The sequence below is a fragment of the Oncorhynchus mykiss genome, chromosome 23 (assembly GCF_057628025.1).
Source record: "Oncorhynchus mykiss isolate SJ-2025 chromosome 23, ASM5762802v1, whole genome shotgun sequence".
Taxonomy (NCBI): Eukaryota; Metazoa; Chordata; class Actinopteri; order Salmoniformes; family Salmonidae; genus Oncorhynchus; species Oncorhynchus mykiss.
The window spans coordinates 31,140,083-31,162,095 of record NC_143044.1 but is presented as its reverse complement, the minus strand read 5'-3'; the positions used below and the strand labels follow the sequence as shown (position 1 = coordinate 31,162,095).

The window sequence follows — 22,013 nt, the reverse complement described above, 5'->3', positions numbered from 1 at the left end:
CCATACTGACCCAAAGAACCCTTGAGCCCTTCAGTGATTGTTTGCACAGGTTCTTTCATCTTTTTGTGATAATTCAAATATAGGGGTGGCAGTTTATTTGAATATTTTGGGGTGTAGTTTACTCACAACTCTTTTTGTGCAACGGTGAACGAGACTGTCATTCTAGTTTATCTAATCTGTAGGTTGTTCACCTTGGTTTTTTCTGGATGAGAAGGGTCCACTTCAGGACATAGTGAGCCCGGATAGTCTTCTGTCCCTAATATGTCAGCTTGTATATGTCTAGCTGTCTGGTTGTTGGGCCGTTGGGTGTGACTGTAATGTGGCTGACAAACAATGAAAAGCACAGAGCCTAGCAGAGTGCCAGGTCCCTTTATGTCAGGTCTGGTGTACAAGACCGGGTGAGACGTGACAGGAGAGAGACAGACGACGGAGACATTTCCTCAGCAGTTAGAACTAGAGTCACAGAGGACGCTATGGAAGTTCTTAACTTTAACCAGCTGAATGACTCATCACAGCATTCTGAGGTAATATTACTGACCTGGCTTTGAGACAGTGTTGTAGTCCAGTCTCGAGACCACATTGAGTGTCTCTGTGTCGGATACATTTGTACTCGGTCTTGACAATAAGGACTCATAATTTCTTCCCGAGACGAGCGGAGTAAAAAACTCATAATTATCAGCTTCCGTTCAGTCAGCGCATAAAACTGCGTATTTCTTGAAGCATTAGCTTAACAGCCTTTATATCTATTATAGACGTTTGCGCAGTGGCGAACCTATAGGCCTTCGGGTTGTGACAGATTCGTGATTATAAAAAGAAAGCAACCGTAATATCAGCGCACTCATGTAGGAGAATGCACTTTTTCTAAAACACAAAATGGTGTAAAGTTAGTGGATGGTATAAGCAGCTATAAACCATATACCCACTTTTTTTCAGTGGACTTTGCGTATATACTTCTTAATCCTTACGGATGCATATCAAAGTAGTGTGGTGGAGGTATACGATTTATCAATGATGTAGTACAAAAGAGAAATCATGCACAAAGTACCCTGCACAACCGCAAAGGACGTGAAATATATTCACATGCGCGCCGCACACAAATATCATCATCAGGCAGCAAGTGTGCAGCTCACAGAAGAATGACATCCGTAGTCGGTAGGGTAGGAAATTATATATACAGTGCCTTGCGAAAGTATTCGGCCCCCTTGAACTTTGCGACCTTTTGCCACATTTCAGGCTTCAAACATAAATATATAAAACTGTATTTTTTTGTGAAGAATCAACAACAAGTGGGACACAATCATGAAGTGGAACAACATTTATTGGATATTTCAAACTTTTTTAACAAATTAAAAAATGAAAAATTGGGCGTTCAAAATTATTCAGCCCCTTTACTTTCAGTGCAGCAAACTATCTCCAGAAGTTCAGTGAGGATCTCTGAATGATCCAATGTTGACCTAAATGACTAATGATGATAAATGCAATCCACCTGTGTGTAATCAAGTCTCCGTATAAATGCACCTGCACTGTGATAGTCTCAGAGGTCCGTTAAAAGCGCAGAGAGCATCATGAAGAACAAGGAACACACCAGGCAGGTCCGAGATACTGTTGTGAAGAAGTTTAAAGCCGGATTTGGATACAAAAAGATTTCCCAAGCTTTAAACATCCCAAGGAGCACTGTGCAAGTGATAATATTGAAATGGAAGGAGTATCAGACCACTGCAAATCTACCAAGACCTGGCCTTCCCTCTAAACTTTCAGCTCATACAAGGAGAAGACTGATCAGAGATGCAGCCAAGAGGCCCATGATCACTCTGGATGAACTGCAGAGATCTACAGCTGAGGTGGGAGACTCTGTCCATAGGACAACAATCAGTCGTATATTGCACAAATCTGGCCTTTATGGAAGAGTGGCAAGAAGAAAGCCATTTCTTAAAGATATCCATACAAAGTGTTGTTTAAAGTTTGCCACAAGCCACCTGGGAGACACACCAAACATGTGGAAGAAGGTGCTCTGGTCAGATGAAACCAAAATTGAACTTTTTGGCAACAATGCAAAACGTTATGTTTGGCGTAAAAGCAACAAAGCTCATCACCCTGAACACACCATCCCCACTGTCAAACATGGTGGTGGCAGCATCATGGTTTGGGCCTGCTTTTCTTCAGCAGGGACAGGGAAGATGGTTAAAATTGATGGGAAGATGGATGGAGCCAAATACAGGACCATTCTGGAAGAAAACCTGATGGAGTCTGCAAAAGACCTGAGACTGGGACGGAGATTTGTCTTCCAACAAGACAATGATCCAAAACATAAAGCAAAATCTACAATGGAATGGTTCAAAAATAAACATATCCAGGTGTTAGAATGGCCAAGTCAAAGTTCAGACCTGAATCCAATCGAGAATCTGTGGAAAGAACTGAAAACTGCTGTTTACAAATGCTCTCCATCCAACCTCACTGAGCTCGAGCTGTTTTGCAAGGAGGAATGGGAAAAAATGTCAGTCTCTCGATGTGCAAAACTGATAGAGACATACCCCAAGCGACTTACAGCTGTAATCGCAGCAAAAGGTGGCGCTACAAAGTATTAACTTAAGGGGGCTGAATAATTTTGCACGCCCAATTTTTCAGTTTTTGATTTGTTAAAAAAGTTTTAAATATCCAATAAATGTCGTTCCACTTCATGATTGTGTCCCACTTGTTGTTGATTCTTCACCAAAAAATACAGTTTTATATCTTTATGTTTGAAGCCTGAAATGTGGCAAAAGGTCGCAAAGTTCAAGGGGGCCGAATACTTTCGCAAGGCACTGTACCAGTATGCAAACCAGGTATTGAAAAAGTTTAGTGCGAAGTGTTGGTTAGTAGGCTATTTTTGATGCACAATTGTCATCATGCGTTGCGTGCATCAGGGGCGTAGACATAGATGGGCAGAGGCCAGATGGACAGAGGCCCACCCACTGGGGAGCCAGGCCCTGCCAGGCCCACCCAACCTGATTGATGTTGTTTGTGGTATTGTTGTGGACATAGAAAAAAAAAAGGATGGTCTATTAACAAAAAAGTGCTTTTGAGAGTGGAAATAAAATTGAAAAAAACATAGGAAAGCATAGGATTTTTCACACAGGGTGCCATTCCTTCACTGGGCAGGCCGTTTGGGAACTTTATGGCAAAATTAGAGTATACCCACTTCTCCAGACACCACTGCATAGGACCGATGGAAAGACGGCAGTCACACACAGCATGATGTTAAAGGATAAGCAGTCCATAAAAACACGACCATTAAGCATTTCCCAATCGAAATTTACAACTATTAATTCCCATTGCAAAAAGCATGTCAAGTTTAGCACACAAAGTAACTGGTGACCTGAAGTTTAAAGTAGAACTGACAGCATTTTAACTACATCAAACAAACAAACAAACAATCATATCAGTCAAAAATATCAAATTCCCAGTTTATGCTACAAAACTAACTTCATAAGAGGTTTTAAAAATAGGTTATATTTGATTCAACATTCCATGAGGTAAACTAAAGCATTGTTGGCAGAATAGATGGATGCAGTTCAATGCATGATTGATATAATTCACCAATACATTTCTTGGTAGTCCAAAAAATATTGCTATCAGGTTGTAAATCATAGCTGGCCTGGTTCATCTTTTCAGTTTTAATGACTCAATATTCTGGACAAAAACAGACAAATGTAACTAATGCTGGGAATGTTAATACAATCAAACTAGCAAGGGCAAAGATCACAAGTCAGTCATAATGTGGCTAATATGCTAGCGTATCTATGTAGCAAGCTAAAAACATGGAGCCTAATGGTAGCTAGATCGCTAGCTAGCTAGCTGCTAGGAGGATGTCATGTCATGCCATTGGAGGAGTGGGTGAGTGACTGACTTTTCCCCCTCATATCATTTTTTGGTGGCTATACACAGCTAGAGATGCAGGTGTCATTTGATTAGATAGCAAGAACTTGATCGACTGTTATCCAGTTAGCGTATCTCTTGCGTTCACAAATTCACGATGGCTATTTACAGTCAGTAAGCGCAGGTAAAAAAAAAAGTAATAGTTACTCAAGAACGCTCTAGATAACATGTAAACAGCCTAACCAGCTATGCTATGGCAAGTAAAATGGTAAGAATGAGGTGTTCTCTCATTTGTGTCTGAAAGTAGCTATCTAGCAAGCTAGCCAACTTTAGCCAGTTAGCTTGGGTGCTTGGTTGGGACAAGCATGCATTGGCAGGCAAGCTGCAGAAGGATGAGGCGGCTACAATACCCCATCGTTTATCAATGCAAATTTGACGGTAAATTTGACGGTGTTTTTGTAAAAATGGTCGGACCCATTAAGTCAAAATGTGGTTGGTTGATTCCACTGTCACTCCAAAATGTTGCCCTAATACAGTTGAATGGCAGGAGCCTTTATCTAGCTTCTGATGGCCGAGCTAGATTAGCTAGCTAGATTTATCTCCCCCAGAGACCAGCAAAGAAATTCCTGAATGGATCTTTTTTTCGCTTCAGTGTTAACCCTTTCCAACAAATACTGAAGAGATAAAATCAGAACATCATTGAAAATAATATAATTATCATTATTATTATTATTATTATCATTTTTGTTTTATAAATCCTTAGCCCTTCTCTGCAGGTGTAGAAGGTCCATTGTTTGGTTTAGTAATAATTTGTAGAGTGGCTCTATGTTCCCTCAGCATGAATGTTTCCACTATTCTAAATGTCTAAAGAATCCATGTTGTTCTGAAATATGAACACAGCAATACTGGACATTTTGACCTCTTAATATGGTGGTGATTTGACAAAATTACAATCATGGTCTTGAATTTTAATTTGTATTTTTTTGGTCTCGGTCTTGACTCGGTCTCACCCCCCCTCCAGTCTTGGTCTTGACTCAGACTCAATTTGCTCCAGTCTTGGTCTTGAATGGTGTCTCACTTTAGGTGGTCTCAAAAACAACACTGCTTTGAGCTCTGTTTCAGAGCAGCTCTGCTTTCAGATCAAGTCTTGATTGATGAACTTTAGTTGTTTCTATAGATCACTTTGGCTATCTCTCATTGGCACAGGTTGGTAACTGCATCATTCGAATATAACTATGAAGTATTCTGAAAAGAGTGCCAAATGCAATAGAAGCAAACACCCTTGCAGCTATGAATGAATGTGCTTTATCTGTCCTGTCATAAGCCTTTTTCTGAATCTGCGCATTTGACATATGTATGCACACATGACTGTAAGTCACTTTGGATAAAAGCGTCTTGTTAATGGCATGTAGTATTATATTATTTATACATCAAGGCCTCAAACACTGTTACGCAACACTCTACCTTTCTTCCCTAAACTCTGTTTCTGTCACCCTATTCCCTATATAGTGAACTATTTTTGACCAGGACTCTGGTTAGGAATATAATATTATTATTACATTATATATGACAATAGAATATAGGGCACCATTTGGGACGCCTTGTCTGTTTATGAGTGAACACTACCAAAGCGCCTTAATGTTCTTACTGTATTAACCCTATTTTTAGATTGATCAAAAACAAATCAAGGGGTTTATCACCACTCAGCTCCTAACAAGATTAAGCCTCGTTCAGTAGTGACAACAATGAAGTACTCCTACCGTACATCGACTACACACAACCTCACAGAGGCTAAGCACTACACTGCAATGGAAAACTGTCATTTATACAGTAATTTGAGATATTATCAACCAAATCAAATCAAATTTTATTTGTCACATACACATGGTTAGCAGATGTTAATGCGAGTGTAGCGAAATGCTTGTGCTTCTAGTTTCGACAATGCAGTAATAACCAACAAGTAATCTAACTAACAATTCCAAAACTACTGTCTTGTACACAGTGTAAGGGGATAAAGAATATGTACATAAGGATATATGAATGAGTGATGGTACAGAGCAGCATAGGCAAGATACAGTAGATGGTATCGAGTACAGTATATACATATGAGATGAGTATGTAAACAAAGTGGCATAGTTAAAGTGGCTAGTGATACATGTATTACATAAGGATACAGTCGATGATATAGAGTACAGTATATACGTATGCATATGAGATGAATAATGTAGGGTAAGTAACATTATATAAGGTAGCATTGTTTAAAGTGGCTAGTGATATATTTACATAATTTCCCATCAATTCCCATTATTAAAGTGGCTGGAGTTGAGTCAGTGTCAGTGTGTTGGCAGCAGCCACTCAATTTAGTGGTGGCTGTTTAACAGTCTGATGGCCTTGAGATAGAAGCTGTTTTTCAGTCTCTCGGTCCCAGCTTTGATGCACCTGTACTGACCTCGCCTTCTGGATGATAGCGGGGTGAACAGGCAGTGGCTCGGGTGGTTGATGTCCTTGATGATCTTTATGGCCTTCCTGTAACATCGGGTGGTGTAGGTGTCCTGGAGGGCAGGTAGTTTGCCCCCGGTGATGCGTTGTGCAGACCTCACTACCCTCTGGAGAGCCTTACGGTTGAGGGCGGAGCAGTTACCGTACCAGGCGGTGATACAGCCCGCCAGGATGCTCTCGATTGTGCATCTGTAGAAGTTTGTGAGTGCTTTTGGTGACAAGCCGAATTTCTTCAGCCTCCTGAGGTTGAAGAGGCGCTGCTGCGCCTTCTTCACAATGCTGTCTGTGTGAGTGGACCAATTCAGTTTGTCTGTGATGTGTATGCCGAGGAACTTAAAACTTGCTACCCTCTCCACTCCACTACTGTTCCATCGATGTGGATAGGGGGGTGTTCCCTCTGCTGTTTCCTGAAGTCCACAATCATCTCCTTAGTTTTGTTGACGTTGAGTGTGAGGTTATTTTCCTGACACCACACTCCGAGGGCCCTCACCTCCTCCCTGTAGGCCGTCTCGTCATTGTTGGTAATCAAGCCTACCACTGTTGTGTCGTCCGCAAACTTGATGATTGAGTTGGAGGCGTGCGTGGCCACGCAGTCGTGGGTGAACAGGGAGTACAGGAGAGGGCTCAGAACGCACCCTTGTGGGGCCCCAGTGTTGAGGATCAGCGGGGAGGAGATGTTGTTGCCTACCCTCACCACCTGGGGGCGGCCCGTCAGGAAGTCCAGTACCCAGTTGCACAGGGCGGGGTCGAGATCCAGGGTCTCGAGCTTGAGGACGAGCTTGGAGGGTACTATGGTGTTGAATGCCGAGCTGTAGTCAATGAACAGCATTCTCACATAGGTATTCCTCTTGTCCAGATGGGTTAGGGCAGTGTGCAGTGTGGTTGAGATTGCATCGTCTGTGGACCTATTTGGGCGGTAAGCAAATTGGAGTGGGTCTAGGGTGTCAGGTAGGGTGGAGGTGATATGGTCCTTGACTAGTCTCTCAAAGCACTTCATGATGACGGAAGTGAGTGTTACGGGGCGGTAGTCGTTTAGCTCAGTTACCTTAGCTTTCTTGGGAACAGGAACAATGGTGGCCCTCTTGAAGCATGTGGGAACAGCAGACTTGTATAGGGATTGATTGAATATGTCCGTAAACACACCGGCCAGCTGGTCTGCGCATGCTCTGAGGGCGCGGCTGGGGATGCCGTCTGGGCCTGCAGCCTTGCGAGGGTTAACACGTTTAAATGTCTTACTCACCTCGGCTGCAGTGAAGGAGAGACCGCATGTTTTTGTTGCAGGCCGTGTCAGTGGCACTGTATTGTCCTCAAAGCGGGCAAAAAAGTTATTTAGTCTGCCTGGGAGCAAGACATCCTGGTCCGTGACTGGGCTGGATTTCTTCCTGTAGTCCGTGATTGACTGTAGACCCTGCCACATGCATCTTGTGTCTGAGCCGTTGAATTGAGATTCTACTTTGTCTCTGTACTGACGCTTAGCTTGTTTGGTAGCCTTGCGGAGGGAATAGCTGCACTGTTTGTATTCGGTCATGTTACCAGACACCTTGCCCTGATTAAAAGCAGTGGTTCGCGCTTTCAGTTTCACGCTAATGCTGCCATCAATCCACGGTTTCTGGTTAGGGAATGTTTTAATCGTTGCTACGGGAACGACATCTTCAACTCACGTTCTAATGAACTCGCACACCGAATCAGCATATTCGTCAATGTTGTTATCTGACGCAATACGAAACATATCCCAGTCCACGTGATGGAAGCAGTCTTGGAGTGTGGAGTCAGCTTGGTCGGACCAGCGTTGGACAGACCTCAGCGTGGGAGCCTCTTGTTTTAGTTTCTGTCTGTAGGCAGGGATCAACAAAATGGAGTCGTGGTCAGCTTTTCCGAAAGGGGGGCGGGGCAGGGCCTTATATGCGTCGCGGAAGTTAGAGTAACAATGATCCAAGGTCTTTCCACCCCTGGTGGACTTTAGCATGCTGTAAAATGATGGCGCATTGTGAGAATATTGCTGTATTTCGAAAGGTACTGTAATTCCACCCCACAGAACACAGTACTGTACCATATTTTTAGAACATATTCTGAGGCGTGCCTTGTAAGAGGCAATATTTGTTGCACATGTGAGTGAAAATGCAGTACCAATTTTACTCCTATGTGTATACTTCTTTAAAAGTATAATACCTTTTACCTTCAATCTGACGGTATTGTACTGTATGTCATTACACAGTACATGCTGAAGTGACCGTATTTATATTACACACTGTTGTGCTATACAGGGCTCATGTGGAAAAGACACCTCCCTGTCAAAAAAGTTAAAAAAAAATGTCAGTAGGTGTACTATAATGTGAAATACAGCCACCAAGCTGCATGTAAGTTACTGTAAAAATAGTAGGGCATAGACTCCACACTTGAGGTCTCTCAGGTTCATCTCAGAGCAAAAAGGTCCAGTGATTATCATAGTGTTACTCCTTCACACAGTGACACAGCACAAATCAGACAAGGCTGTGTGTTGCATTTTTCTTTTCTGTGCTTTGAGGTCAGGATTGGAACTTTTAAGAAGAGTTTGAAATGATTGGTTAAATGCTCCAAAGTATAAATAATTTCAACCAAGACCAAGAACGGCAAAACTTTTGATGAGAAAAAAAATATATATATATATATTAAATGTATTAAATGAAGTCAGCCTTGGTTACCTGCTTTCATCGTCCCTGGCAACCATCAGAGACATGTGATTGGAGGCTGATGCTGACCGAAGGATATCAACCGCCCTATAGGACCACAGGAGAGAGGAGAGCAGTTTAAACACAACACCCAGGTTCAGGAAAATATGCGTCTCAAATGGCACCCTATTCCCTTTATAGTGCACTGCTTTTGACCAGGGCCTATAGGGAATAGGATGCCATTTGCCATTTGGAACACACATATAGTGCATTCAGACCCCCCCAAGTATTCAGACCCCTTGATATTTTCCACATTTTGTCCTCATCAATCTACATGCAATACACCATAATGACGAAGCAAAAACAGTTTTAGACATTTTTGCAAATGTATTAAAAAAAAAACATTTAAAAACAGAAATACTTTATTTCCATAATTATTCAGACCCTTTGCTATGAGACTTGAAATTGAGCTCAGGTGCATCCTGTTTCCATTGATCATCCTTGAGATGTTTCTACAGCTTGATTGGAGTCCACCTGTGGTAAATTCAATTGATTGGACATGATTTGGAAAGGCACACACCTGTCTATATAAGGTCCCACAGTTGACAGTTCATGTCAGAGCAAAAACCAAGCCATGAGGTCGAAGGAATTGTCCGTAGAGTTCCAAGACAGGATTATGTCGAGGCACCGATCTGGGGAAGGGTACCAAAAAATGTCTGCAGCATTGAAGGCCCTCAAGAACACAGTGGCCTCCATGATTATTAAATGGAAGAAGTTTGGAAGCAGCAGACTTCCTAGAGCTGACCGCCTGGCCAAACTGAGAAATCGGGGGAGAAGGGCCTTGGTCAGGGAGGTGACCAAGAACCCAATGGTCACTCTGACAGAACTCCAGAGTTCCTCTTTGGAGATGGGAGAACCTTTCAGAAGGACAACCATCTCTGCAGCACTCCACCATTCAGGCCTTTCTGGTAAAGTGGCCAGACGGAAGCCACTCCTCAGTAAAAGGCACATGGCAGCCTGCTTGGAGTTTGCCAAAAGGCACCTAAAGGACTCAGACGATGAAAAACAAGATTCTCTGGTCTGATGAAATCAAGATTGAACTCTTAGGCCTGAATGCCAAGTGTCACATCTGGAGGAAACCTGGCACCATCCCTACGGTGAAGCATGGTGGTGGCAGCATCATGCTGTGGGGATGTTTTTCAGCGGCAGGGTTTTTTTCAGCGGTTTTTCAGACTATTCAGGATTGAGGGAAAGCTGAACGGAGCAAAGTACAGAGAGATCATTGATGACCTCAGACTGGGGTGAAGGTTCACCTTCCAACAGGACAACGACCCTAAGCACACAGCTAAGACAACACAGGAGTGGTTTCGGGACAAGTCTCTGAATGTCCTTGAGTGGCCCAGCCAGAGCCCAGACTTGAACCCTATCAAACATCTCTGGAAAGACCTGCAAATAGCTGTGCAGTGACACTCCCCATCCAACCTGACAGAACTTGAGAGGATCTGCAGAGAATGGAGAAACTCCCCAAATACAGGTGTGCCAAGCATGTAGTGTCATACCCAGGAAGACTCGAGGCTGTAATCGCTACCAAAGGTGTTTCAACAAATTTAAGGGTCTGAATACTTATGTAAACATTTTTTTTTAGACATTTGCAAAAATCTTGAAGAACCTGTTTTTGCTTTGCCATTATAGGGTATTGTGTGTAGATTGATGAGGGGAGTAAAAACGATTTAAACCATTTTAGAATAAGGCTGTAACGTAACAAAATGTGGAAAAAGTCAAGGGGTCTGAATACTTTCCCAATGCACTGTAAATACAGTAGACATACACATCATAGCCCTCTATGTACAAAATCCAGTTGTTTTTTTATGCAACGTGTGGCATTCAAGTAGATTTTTTCCGTGCTTCTATGTCTGCATTGCTTGCTGTTTGGGGTTTCTGTATAGCACTTTGACATCTGCTGATATAAAAAGGGCTTCATATATTAATTTGATTTGATTGATTGAAAACATGTTTGAAAGACAAAAGTCAATGAAACATGCTTTAGAGACTAATAAGTTAAGGATCAGTAAGAATAAACAAGAAATCTAGTATAGCGTCATTCACATCTTAGGTTCAGAGTCTACCACTGTGCACTACTGACCTACCTCTCATTGGTTACTCGTCCTCCTAAACTCATATTATTGACTTCCAAAACGAGGTCGCCCGTTCTAAGCCGTCCTGGAGTAGAGAGAGAGAGAGCATTTTGCCATCATCAGCAACAGAGGATGTTTATCAACTAGGGCTGTCAAACGACATAAAACAGAATATTGAGTTAATCACCCGGTTGCATCACCGCTTGGTATGGCAACTGCTCTGCATCTGACCATCAGGCGCTACAGAGGGAAGTGTGTAAGGCCCAGTACGTCACTGGGTTCTATATAGGACCTATATACTAGGCGGTGTCAGAGGAAGGCCCCAAAAAATGTCAAAAGCTCCAGTCACCCAAGTCATAGACTGTTCTCTCTGCTACCGCACGGCAAGCGGTACCGTAGCGGCAAGTCTTGGAGCAAAAGGCTCCTTAACAGCTTCTACCCCCAAGCCATAAGACTGCTGAACAATTAATCAAATGGCCACCTAGACTATTTACATTGACCCACCTGTCTCGCCCTGACCTTAGTATTCTTTGTTTTCTTTATTATTTTGGTTAGGTCAGGGTGTGACGAGGGTGATATACAGTGGGGCAAAAAAGTATTTAGTCAGCCACCAATTGTGCATGTTCTCCCACTTAAAAAGATGAGAGAGGCCTGTAATTTTCATCATAAGTACACTTCAACTATGACAAAATGAGAAAAAAAATCCATAAAATCACATTGTAGGATTTTTAATGAATTAATTTGCAAATGATGGTGGAAAATAAGTATTTGGTCAATAACAAAAGTTTCTCAATACTTTGTTATATACCCTTTGTTGGCAATGACAGAGGTCAAACGAAGTCTTCACAAGGTTTTCACACACTGTTGCTGGTATTTTGGCCCATTCCTGCAGATCTCCTCCTCTTTACAGCCAAAGCAAGACAAGCATTTGTGTAAGTTTATCGATAGCATAGCATTATGCCTAGCTAGCAGCAGGCAGCTTGGTCACGAAAAGCAGAAAAGCAATCAAATTAAATTGTTTACCTTTGATGAGCTTTGGATGTTTTTACTCACGAGACTCCCAGTTAGACAGCAAATGTTCATTTTGTCCCATAAAGATTATTTTTATAGCCGAAATACCTCCGTTTGTACTTCACGTTTGGTTGAGAAATCCACCGGAAACTACGCCGAAAAATATTCCAAATTAGATCCATAATATCGACAGAAACATGGCAAACGTTTTTTATAATCAATCCTCAAGGTGTTTTTCAAATATCTATTCGATAATATATCAACCGGGACAGGTGGCTTCTTAGTAGGAAAGAGAGAAACAATGGTCGCATTTGTCTATTATGCACAAATCACTCTGAGAGCCTTCAGCTGACCACTGACGCAATGTTGTCGTTCAGGCTCATTTTTCAAAATAAAAGCCTGAAACTATGTATTGTGACACTAGACACATTAGTGAAGCCATAGAAAAAGGAATCTGGTTGATATCCCATTCACTGCTCAATAGGGACGCATAGGAACACAGAGCGTTCTAAATAAGAGTCCCTTCCTGATTGGATTTTTCTCAGGCTTTTGCCTGCAATATCAGTTATGTTATACTCACAGACAATATTTTTACAGTTTTGGAAACTTTAGAGTGTTTTCTATTCTAAGCTGTCAATTATATGCATATTCTAGCATCTTGTCCTGACAAAATAGCCCGTTTACTTTGGGAACGTTATTTTTCCAAAAATTATTATAGTGCCCCCTAGTTTCAACAGGTTTTTAAGAGCATGTAAGTAAGCATTGCACGGTAAGGTCTACTACACCTGCGCTATTCGGCAGGTGTAATATAATACAACTATTAAATATGGCCTAAGCTAGGTTACTTATTCATGTTCCTCAACATGAACTAGTTACAAGCTGCTACTAAAAGAATTGGGATAATTTGCTTAAAGTAATTGTCCAGGGAAAATCACACTTTTAAAACTCATACCCAAATAATGCTGTCGACTCATCCTATACTCGTTTTTGTGGCCAAAGCATACATTGGAGAAAAAACTCCACCTCAAACTTGTATCTCGAACAGACTGTTTCATGATGTCATCTTCCTGAGGAAGCCACACCATTCCAACACAGAAAAGCAGATTTTTAACATACTTAATAAATACAAAATTGGAAGGAAAAGTATATCACTCTTATTTTTTATTTCCTTTGGTATTTCATAGAAATGTGGAAACACTGGATAGTTACTTTAAATGTTTTGACCTGAGAACTACAACAAAAGCAGTAGCTAAATGGAATGGATGTCCTGTTCTGATCAAATAATTGTGGGAAATTAGAGTTAAATCAAGAAGCATTCAGCCATGGCATTGTAAACATTCTCGTTTGGTTAGCTAGCTAGCTAACATTAGCATAACTAGTTAGCTACTTCTGTGCAAATTACGTTTTTGCTGTTATTCAAAGAAATGCCTGAGAATGTGTTGATGATTGAACTTTCTGTAAGTTTTCCTTCGAAATTGTTGCTCAAATGCTGCACGCATAGTGGCAGCTCTCCAGGAGCTGTTATCTGCTAAGACTAAGAGCACACAGCACAGCCAAGGAGGGCAGTGTTCTGGTCTAGAAGCACGGTTTAGACAGCTCCTACAGTTTTGCTTTGGTACTGCAGTTTAACTGACACCCGGCCCAGAAAGACAATTTCCATAGACGGCCACATAGAGAAGTCAGAAGTCAGAAAATTCCTAATAAGACACTTTAGACATCACTTTTTTGCACAAAACATCCATTGAATTATTCAAATAATTGTCGCTGAGGTCAATTTTTTTTCCATCACTCACAGCCGAAGATATTAAAATGTTATATTCATCCAATGTCTGCCATTTTTTGGGATGATGTTGCTGCTCGCTGTGCGCACTGAGTGCTAAATTAAAATGTTTGTCTGTATAAACTGGATGCAACCTGGATATAGATGGTCCATACCTTGGACCCAGTTAATATTACACCTCAATGAGCACAGCAGAGTGTGTGTGTGTGTGCTGCGCTTAAAAGGGTCCATGAGTAAACAGACTTGGGTGAAGAAATGGAGATGCCATTAACAGCTTCAAAAAAATTACAGCATTAAAAATGTCAAAAGTTAACTGTAATTAATGCTTTAACTTTGACAGCCCTATTATCAATATAGTAGTAAATGATACAAAACAAAAAACAACAACAACCAGACATTAACGTACCATCCTGAGCAGCCAGACCTCCCGGTAACACCCGCTTGATGAAGATCCCAAACTCTTCCCGTGTTTGATCTCTGTAGCCACCTATGATTTTCAACCCTGGATGAGAAACAAGGGACAGAAGTAAGGGTAACACTTTATACTACAGGTCAGAAGTTTTAGAACAACTACTCATTCAATGGTTTTTCTTTATTGTTACTATTTCCTACATTGTAGAATAATAGTGAAGACATCAAAACTATGACATAACACATATGGAACAATGTAGAAACCAAAAAGTGTTAAACAAATCAAAATATATTTTATATTTGAGATTCTTCAAATAGGCACCTTTCCCTTGATGACAGCTTTGCACACTCTTGGCATTCTCTCAACCAGCTTCATGAGGTAGTCATCAGGAATGCATTTTAATGAACAGGTGTGCCTTAAAATAAAAGTTAATTTGTGGAATTTCTTAATGCGTTTGAGCCAATCAGTTGTGTTGTGACAAGTTAGGGGTGGTATACAGAAGATAGTCCTATTTGGTAAAAGACCATGTCCCTATTATGGCAAGAACAGCTCAAATAAGCAAAGAGAAACGACAGTCCATTATTACTTTAAGACATGAAGGTCAGTCAATAAGGAACATTTTAAGAACTTTGAAAGTTTCTTCAAGTGCAGTTGCAAAAACCATCAAGTGCTATGTTGAAACTGGCTGTTATGAGGACCGCCCCAGGAATGGAAGACCCAGAGTTACCTCTGCTGCAGAGGATACGTTCATTAGAGTTACCAGCCCCCGGAATTGCAGCACAAATAACAGACACATCTCAACATCAACTGTTCAGGGGAGACTGTGCGAATCAGGCCTTCATGGAATTGCTGCAAAGAAACCACTACTAAAGGACACCAATAATAAGAAGAGACTTGCTTGGGCCAAGAAACACAAGCAAGGGACATTACACCGGTGGAAATTTGTTCTTTGGTCTGGAGTCCAAATTTGAGATTTCTGGTTCCAACCTCCGTGTCTTTGTGAGACGCGGTGTGGGTGAACGGATGATCAACCGCATGTGTATTTCCACCATAAAGCATGAAGGAGAAGGTGTTATGGTGTGTGCGTGCTTTTCTGGTGACACTGTCTGTGATTTATTTAGAATTCAAGGCCCACATTAAACAGCATGGCTACAACAGCATTCTGCAGCGATACGCCATCCCATCTGGTTTGGGCTTAGTGGGACTCTTTGTTTTTCAACAGGACAATGACCCAACACACCTCCAGGCTGTGTAAGGGCTATTTTACCAAGAAGGAGAGTGATTGAGTGCTGCATCCAACCTAGCCTCCACAATCCCCCGACTTCAACCCAATTGACATGGTTTGGGATGAGTCATACCGCAGAGTGAAGGAAAAGCAGCCAACAAGTGCTCAACATACAGTGCCTTGCGAAAGTATTCGGCCCCCTTGAACTTTGCGACCTTTTGCCACATTTCAGGCTTCAAACATAAAGATATAAAACTGTATTATTTTGTGAAGAATCAACAGCAAGTGGGACACAATCATGAAGTGGAACGACATTTATTGGATATTTCAAACTTTTTTAACAAATCAAAAACTGAAAAATTGGGCGTGCAAAATTATTCAGCCCCTTTACTTTCAGTGCAGCAAACTCTCTCCAGAAGTTCAGTGAGGATCTCTGAATGATCCAATGTTGACCTAAATGACTAATGATGATAAATACAATCCACCTGTGTGTAATCAAGTCTCCGTATAAATGCACCTGCACTGTGATAGTCTCAGAGGTCCGTTAAAAGCGCAGAGAGCATCATGAAGAACAAGGAACACACCAGGCAGGTCCGAGATATTGTTGTGAAGAAGTTTAAAGCCGGATTTGGATACAAAAAGATTTCCCAAGCTTTAAACATCACAAGGAGCACTGTGCAAGCGATAATATTGAAATGGAAGGAGTATCAGACCACTGCAAATCTACCAAGACCTGTCCGTCCCTCTAAACTTTCAGCTCATACAAGGAGAAGACTGATCAGAGATGCAGCCAAGAGGCCCATGATCACTCTGGATGAACTGCAGAGATCTACAGCTGAGGTGGGAGACTCTGTCCATAGGACAACAATCAGTCGTATATTGCACAAATCTGGCCTTTATGGAAGAGTGGCAAGAAGAAAGCCATTTCTTAAAGATATCCATAAAAAGTGTTGTTTAAAGTTTGCCACAAGCCACCTGGGAGACACACCAAACATGTGGAAGAAGGTGCTCTGGTCAGATGAAACCAAAATTGAACTTTTTGGCAACAATACAAAACGTTATGTTTGGCGTAAAAGTAACACAGCTGAACACACCATCCCCACTGTCAAACATGGTGGTGGCAGCATCATGGTTTGGGCCTGCTTTTCTTCAGCAGGGACAGGGAAGATGGTTAAAATTGATGGGAAGATGGATGGAGCCAAATACAGGACCATTCTGGAAGAAAACCTGATGGAGTCTGCAAAAGACCTGAGACTGGGACGGAGATTTGTCTTCCAACAAGACAATGATCCAAAACATAAAGCAAAATCTACAATGGAATGGTTAAAAAATAAACATATCCAGGCGTTAGAATGGCCAAGTCAAAGTCCAGACCTGAATCCAATCGAGAATCTGTGGAAAGAACTTAAAACTGCTGTTCACAAATGCTCTCCATCCAACCTCACTGAGCTCGAGCTGTTTTGCAAGGAGGAATGGGAAAAAATGTCAGTCTCTCGATGTGCAAAACTGATAGAGACATACCCCAAGCGACTTACAGCTGTAATCACAGCAAAAGGTGGCGCTACAAAGTATTAACTTAAGGGGGCTGAATAATTTTGCATGCCCAATTTTTCAGTTTTTGATTTGTTAAAAAAGTTTGAAATATCCAATAAATGTCCTTCCACTTCATGATTGTGTCCCACTTGTTGTTGATTCTTCACAAAAAAATACAGTTTTATATCTTTATGTTTGAAGCCTGAAATGTGGCAAAAGGTCGCAAAGTTCAAGGGGGCCGAATACTTTCGCAAGGCACTGTATGTGTGAACTCCTTCAAGACTGTTGGAAAAGCATTCCATGTGAAGCTGGTTGAGAGAATGCCAAGAGTGTGCAAAGCTGTCATCAAGCCAAAGAGTAGCTATTTGAAGAATCTCAAATCTCAAATATATCTTTATTCATTTAACACTTTTTTGGTTACTACATGATTCCATATGTGTTATTTCATAGTTTTGATGTCTTCACTATTATTCTACGATGTAGAAAATAGTAACAATAAAGAAAACCCCTTGAATGAGTAGTTGTTCTAAAACTTTTGACTGGTAGTGTATATGAACCACCAGTAGATAAAATCTATGGGGTCTTCTATCTAACTAGCAGATAGTACATTTAGGGCAATTTCGAGGTACAATATCGGAGCTACCATTATTTAGAAAGTTGCGGTGTGTTAGCTAGTTTTTGCGAGGGGGAAATGCCACTCTTAATTTTGCTATAATAAACTAGGCTAGGGCCAAGAGTTTTTCCTTCACAACCTGACCAGGGAAACCTCTGGGCCCCAGTTATAGCCTGATAAAACATTATACATGTATACACTCACTGTAGCTACATGTATTCATAATGCACATCTTATACGAGGTGAAGTTCTATACTGACCCAGTCCTTTCTTGCAGTCACAGAACTCCAATCTCTCGATGGCCCGGTTGATGCCGTGAGGTCCCATGATAGTCCTGGAACACACAAACACCTCCTCTGTCACGTCGTCCCAATGTTTACCATTTGAAAAAGAAATATTAAGCCCTTCCCTTCCTCGTCGACTGAGAAAGAAGAATACTTATGACAGATAGAAGGAGAGAATGGAAGAGTTAAGGGAAGAGATAAAGCAAGAGAGAAAAAGTGGCGACCTCTCACAGTCACAGAGTTCGTTGAATGAGCTTTCGTCTTCGGTCTCGAGATGTAATTGAATCATAGTCCAAAGAATTTCGTTAGAATAGGTTCCGAGAGCAACACCAATTAGTTCCATAACCAGCTGTGGATTGGCTTTAGAGACAAGCTGGGATGAGATGTGTCAGGAGCTGCCGCAAGATTGTGCAGAGAGAGTGTGTGTAGGAAGTGTGCGGTCTGCGGAGCCACCAAAGTGTCTGGCGAGTGTGTGTGGGCGTCCAGAGTGGCTGCAAGTGTGTGTGGTGAGTTTAAGGTGAGAGTATGTGAGGCGGGTGTGCGTTGGGAGTGTATGTGGGGTCAGAAGCAGCAGCCAGACACAGACTGACAGGGTTTTAGCATCAGGGGAAAACAAAAACACACTGTCTCATCTCTTCATAGGGAATTTGACTGGCAGAATCACATCAGCTCAGGCTGTCCAGACCAATCTCCCTATGAGCCATTCTCGGCATTAAAATGCACCATATGACAGTAATAACCAAGGACTTAGCCCAATCTGAAAAGAAGATTTGTTGTTGAGAATTAATGCCATTATGCTGGTAAATTGTACAAGGTCAGAAGTTTTTCCAGGACAGCTCATGTGATCAGGGAAAAGTTTTCCTCGCCCTAATTATTTCATATAGTAAGGTACAGGAGCTTTTTTCTGAATCCGTCAACAGGAAAAATTCCTGGCCTTATACTGTAAACAGTATGCAAGCTGTGTCACCAATAGGAGTAAATAGGTTACAGCAACAAAGAGCTTCTAGATCTTTTAAATTATGAAAAAGTAATTACAGTCGAAACGGGTGCATTAGGTATTGGAAAACGCTGCTGCCAATCTGCAGACCTGGGAGGACAGGACAGGGCAGGCGAGGTAATCCTCTGGACAGACACACACAGGAAAAAGGCTTTGGGCTCAAACTAGGGCAATGGATGACTACAGTCAATACAATTGTTTCAAACGTAGTGTACACACAGACGTTGACATCAGGTGCACTTTAGGTGCTAAATGAACAGTGAAAATATGTATTTTCCAGACATCAAAAATATATATTTTCTGGATGTTGAAAATAAGCATTTTCCGGACTTTGAAATCAGGTGCATTTTAGGTGCTTAATGAAAAGTGAAAATACATACTTTACAGACGTCAAACATACGTATTTTACAGATGTTGAAAATACATCATTTACAGACGTTGAAAATACGATTTTTCGGTCATTGATTCTATGGCCAAATTTCAACTGCACATACAGAGCATTTGGAAAGTATACAGAGCCCTTGACTTCTTACACATTTTGTTACGTTACCAACTTATTCAAAAATTGATTAAGTAAAAAAAATGTCCTCATCAATCTACACACAATAGCCCATAATGACAGGTTTTTAGAATAAAAACAAAAAACAGGAAAACATTATTTACGTAATTATTCAAACCGTTTGCTATGAGACTCGAAATTGAGCTCAGGCGCATCCTGTTTCCATTGATCATCCTTGAGATGTTTCTACAACTTTATTGGAGTCCACATGTGGTAAATTCAATTGATTGGACATGATTTGGAAAGGCACACACCTGTCTAAAGAAGGCCAGTTTTATTGCTTCTTTAATCAGAACAACAGTTTTCAGCGGTGCTAACATAATTGCATAATTTCTAATGATCAATTAGCCTTTTAAAATGATAAACTTGGATTACATAACACAACGTGCCATTGGAACACAGGAAAGATGGTTGCTGATAATGTGCCTCTGTACGCCTATGTAGATATCCCATTAAAAATCTGATATTTCCAGCTGTAATAGTCATTTACAACATCAACAATGTCTAAACTGTATTTCTGATCAATATGATGTTATTTTAATGGACAAAAAGTTAGCTTTTCTTTCAGAAACAAGGACATTTCTAAGTGACCCCAAACTTTTGAATGGTAGTGTAAGTAGGAAAAATGTATGTACAGCAGTAGTTACATAGGATGAGCTATGTCAAGAATACAGCATGTATTGGGAATGGCGCCGGAGGAGATGGCTGCCGTTTTACGGGCTCCTAACCAATTGTGCTATTTTGTGTGGTTGTTTAATTTTGTTTATTTTGTACATAATTTTGTACATAATGTTTCTGCCACCGTCTCTTATGACCGAAAAGAGCTTCTGGATATCAGAACAGCTGTCAGCTGGTGTGACATGAGTGATGTATGTGTTTAGGGGTTTTGTATGTTTATGGGGCTGTTTCTTTTCTAGGTGTTTATGTAAGTCTATGGTTGCCTAGATTGGTTCTCAATTAGAGGCAGGTGCTTATCGTTGTCTCTGATTGGGAACCATATTTGGGCAGCCATGTTCTTTGGGTATTTGGTGGGTGATTGTTTCCTATGTCAGTGTTTGTAACACACGGGACTGTTTCGTTGCTAGTTCACGTTGTTGTTTTGTATTTGTTTTCATATTAAATACCATGGACACTTACCACGCCGCATAGTGGTCCGATCCTTGTTTCACCTCTTCAGAGGAAGAGGAGGAAATCTGCCGTGACAACAGCGATTACTCACCTCGAACTGGACAACGATTTGTTATTTAACGAGTCAGACACAAAGCATTTACTCCAGATACCAGACCAGGCCCAAATCCCTGTAATTCGCATGAAGAAAAGATGACGAATACAGGGGACGCAGGTCCGGGTGCCTTGTTAGAATTCGTTGGCGAGTGGGTAACCCGCCTCCACCATCCATCCTATTGGCCAACGTGCAATCATTGGAGAATAAACTGGATGAGCTCCATTCAAGACTATTAAAAACTGTAATATATTATGTTTCAAGAGTATGAATGACGACATGGATAATATACAGTTGCCGGCAGGACAGAACAGCTGACTCCGGTAAGACAAGGGATGTCGGTCTGTGTCTATTTGTCAATAACAGCTGGTGTGCGAAATCAAATATTAAGGAAGTCTCAAGGTTTTGCTCGCCTGAGGTAGAGTATCTCATCATAAGCTGTAAGCCACACTATTTACCAAGAGAGTTTTCATCTATATTTTTTGTAGCTGTCTATATACCAGCACACACCGATGCTGGCACTAAGACCGCACTCAACGAGTTGTATAAAGCCATAAGCAAACAAGAAAATGCTCATCCAGAGGTGGCGCTCCTAGTGGCCGGGGAAGTTAATGCTGGGAAACTTAAATCCGTTTTAACCAAAAAAAATGGTGTATATTTTTTAAAACAATTTATTTATTTTTTCTCCACAATTTCATGATATCCATTTTTTTTCTTTATCTGAAGTACTTTGAAAGGCTGATCATGGCTCACATCAACACCATCATTCTGGAAACCCTAGACCCACTCCAATTTGCATACCGCCCCAACAGATCCACAATTTGCACACAGCCCTTTCCCACCTGGACAAAAGAAACACCTATGTGAGAATGCTGTTGATTGACTACAGCTCAGCATTCAACACCATAGTGCCCACAAAGCTCATCACTAAGCTAAGGACCCTGGGACTAAACACCTCCTTCTGCAACTGAAACCTGGACTTCCTGACGGGCCGCCCCCAGGTGGTACGGGTAGGGAACAACACATCTGCCACGATGATCATCAACACGGGGGCACTGCAGGGGTGGGTGCTTAGTCCCCTCTGGTACTCCCTATTCACTCATGACTGTGTGAGCAAGCATGACTCCAACATCATCATTAAGTTTGCTGATGACATGACGATGGTAGGCCTGATCACCGACAACGACGAGACAGCCTATAGGGAGAAGGTCAGAGACCTGGCAGTGTGATGCCAGGACAA

At 41.5% G+C, this 22,013-nt stretch overlaps 1 protein-coding gene across 1 annotated transcript in view; it reads right to left on the bottom strand.

Moving 5' to 3' along the window:
* The window catches only part of stxbp4 (syntaxin binding protein 4), a 62,899-nt gene extending 44,452 nt beyond the window's left edge, over positions 1-18,447 (bottom strand). The window contains 5 exon segments of the mRNA XM_090217288.1: positions 9,036-9,110; positions 11,150-11,222; positions 14,335-14,430; positions 17,972-18,045; positions 18,220-18,447. Of these exon segments, the coding sequence (XP_090073414.1) occupies positions 9,036-9,110; positions 11,150-11,222; positions 14,335-14,430; positions 17,972-18,045; positions 18,220-18,338 (437 nt within the window). The 5' untranslated portion in view covers positions 18,339-18,447.
* Between the last annotated feature and the right edge of the window lie 3,566 nt (positions 18,448-22,013).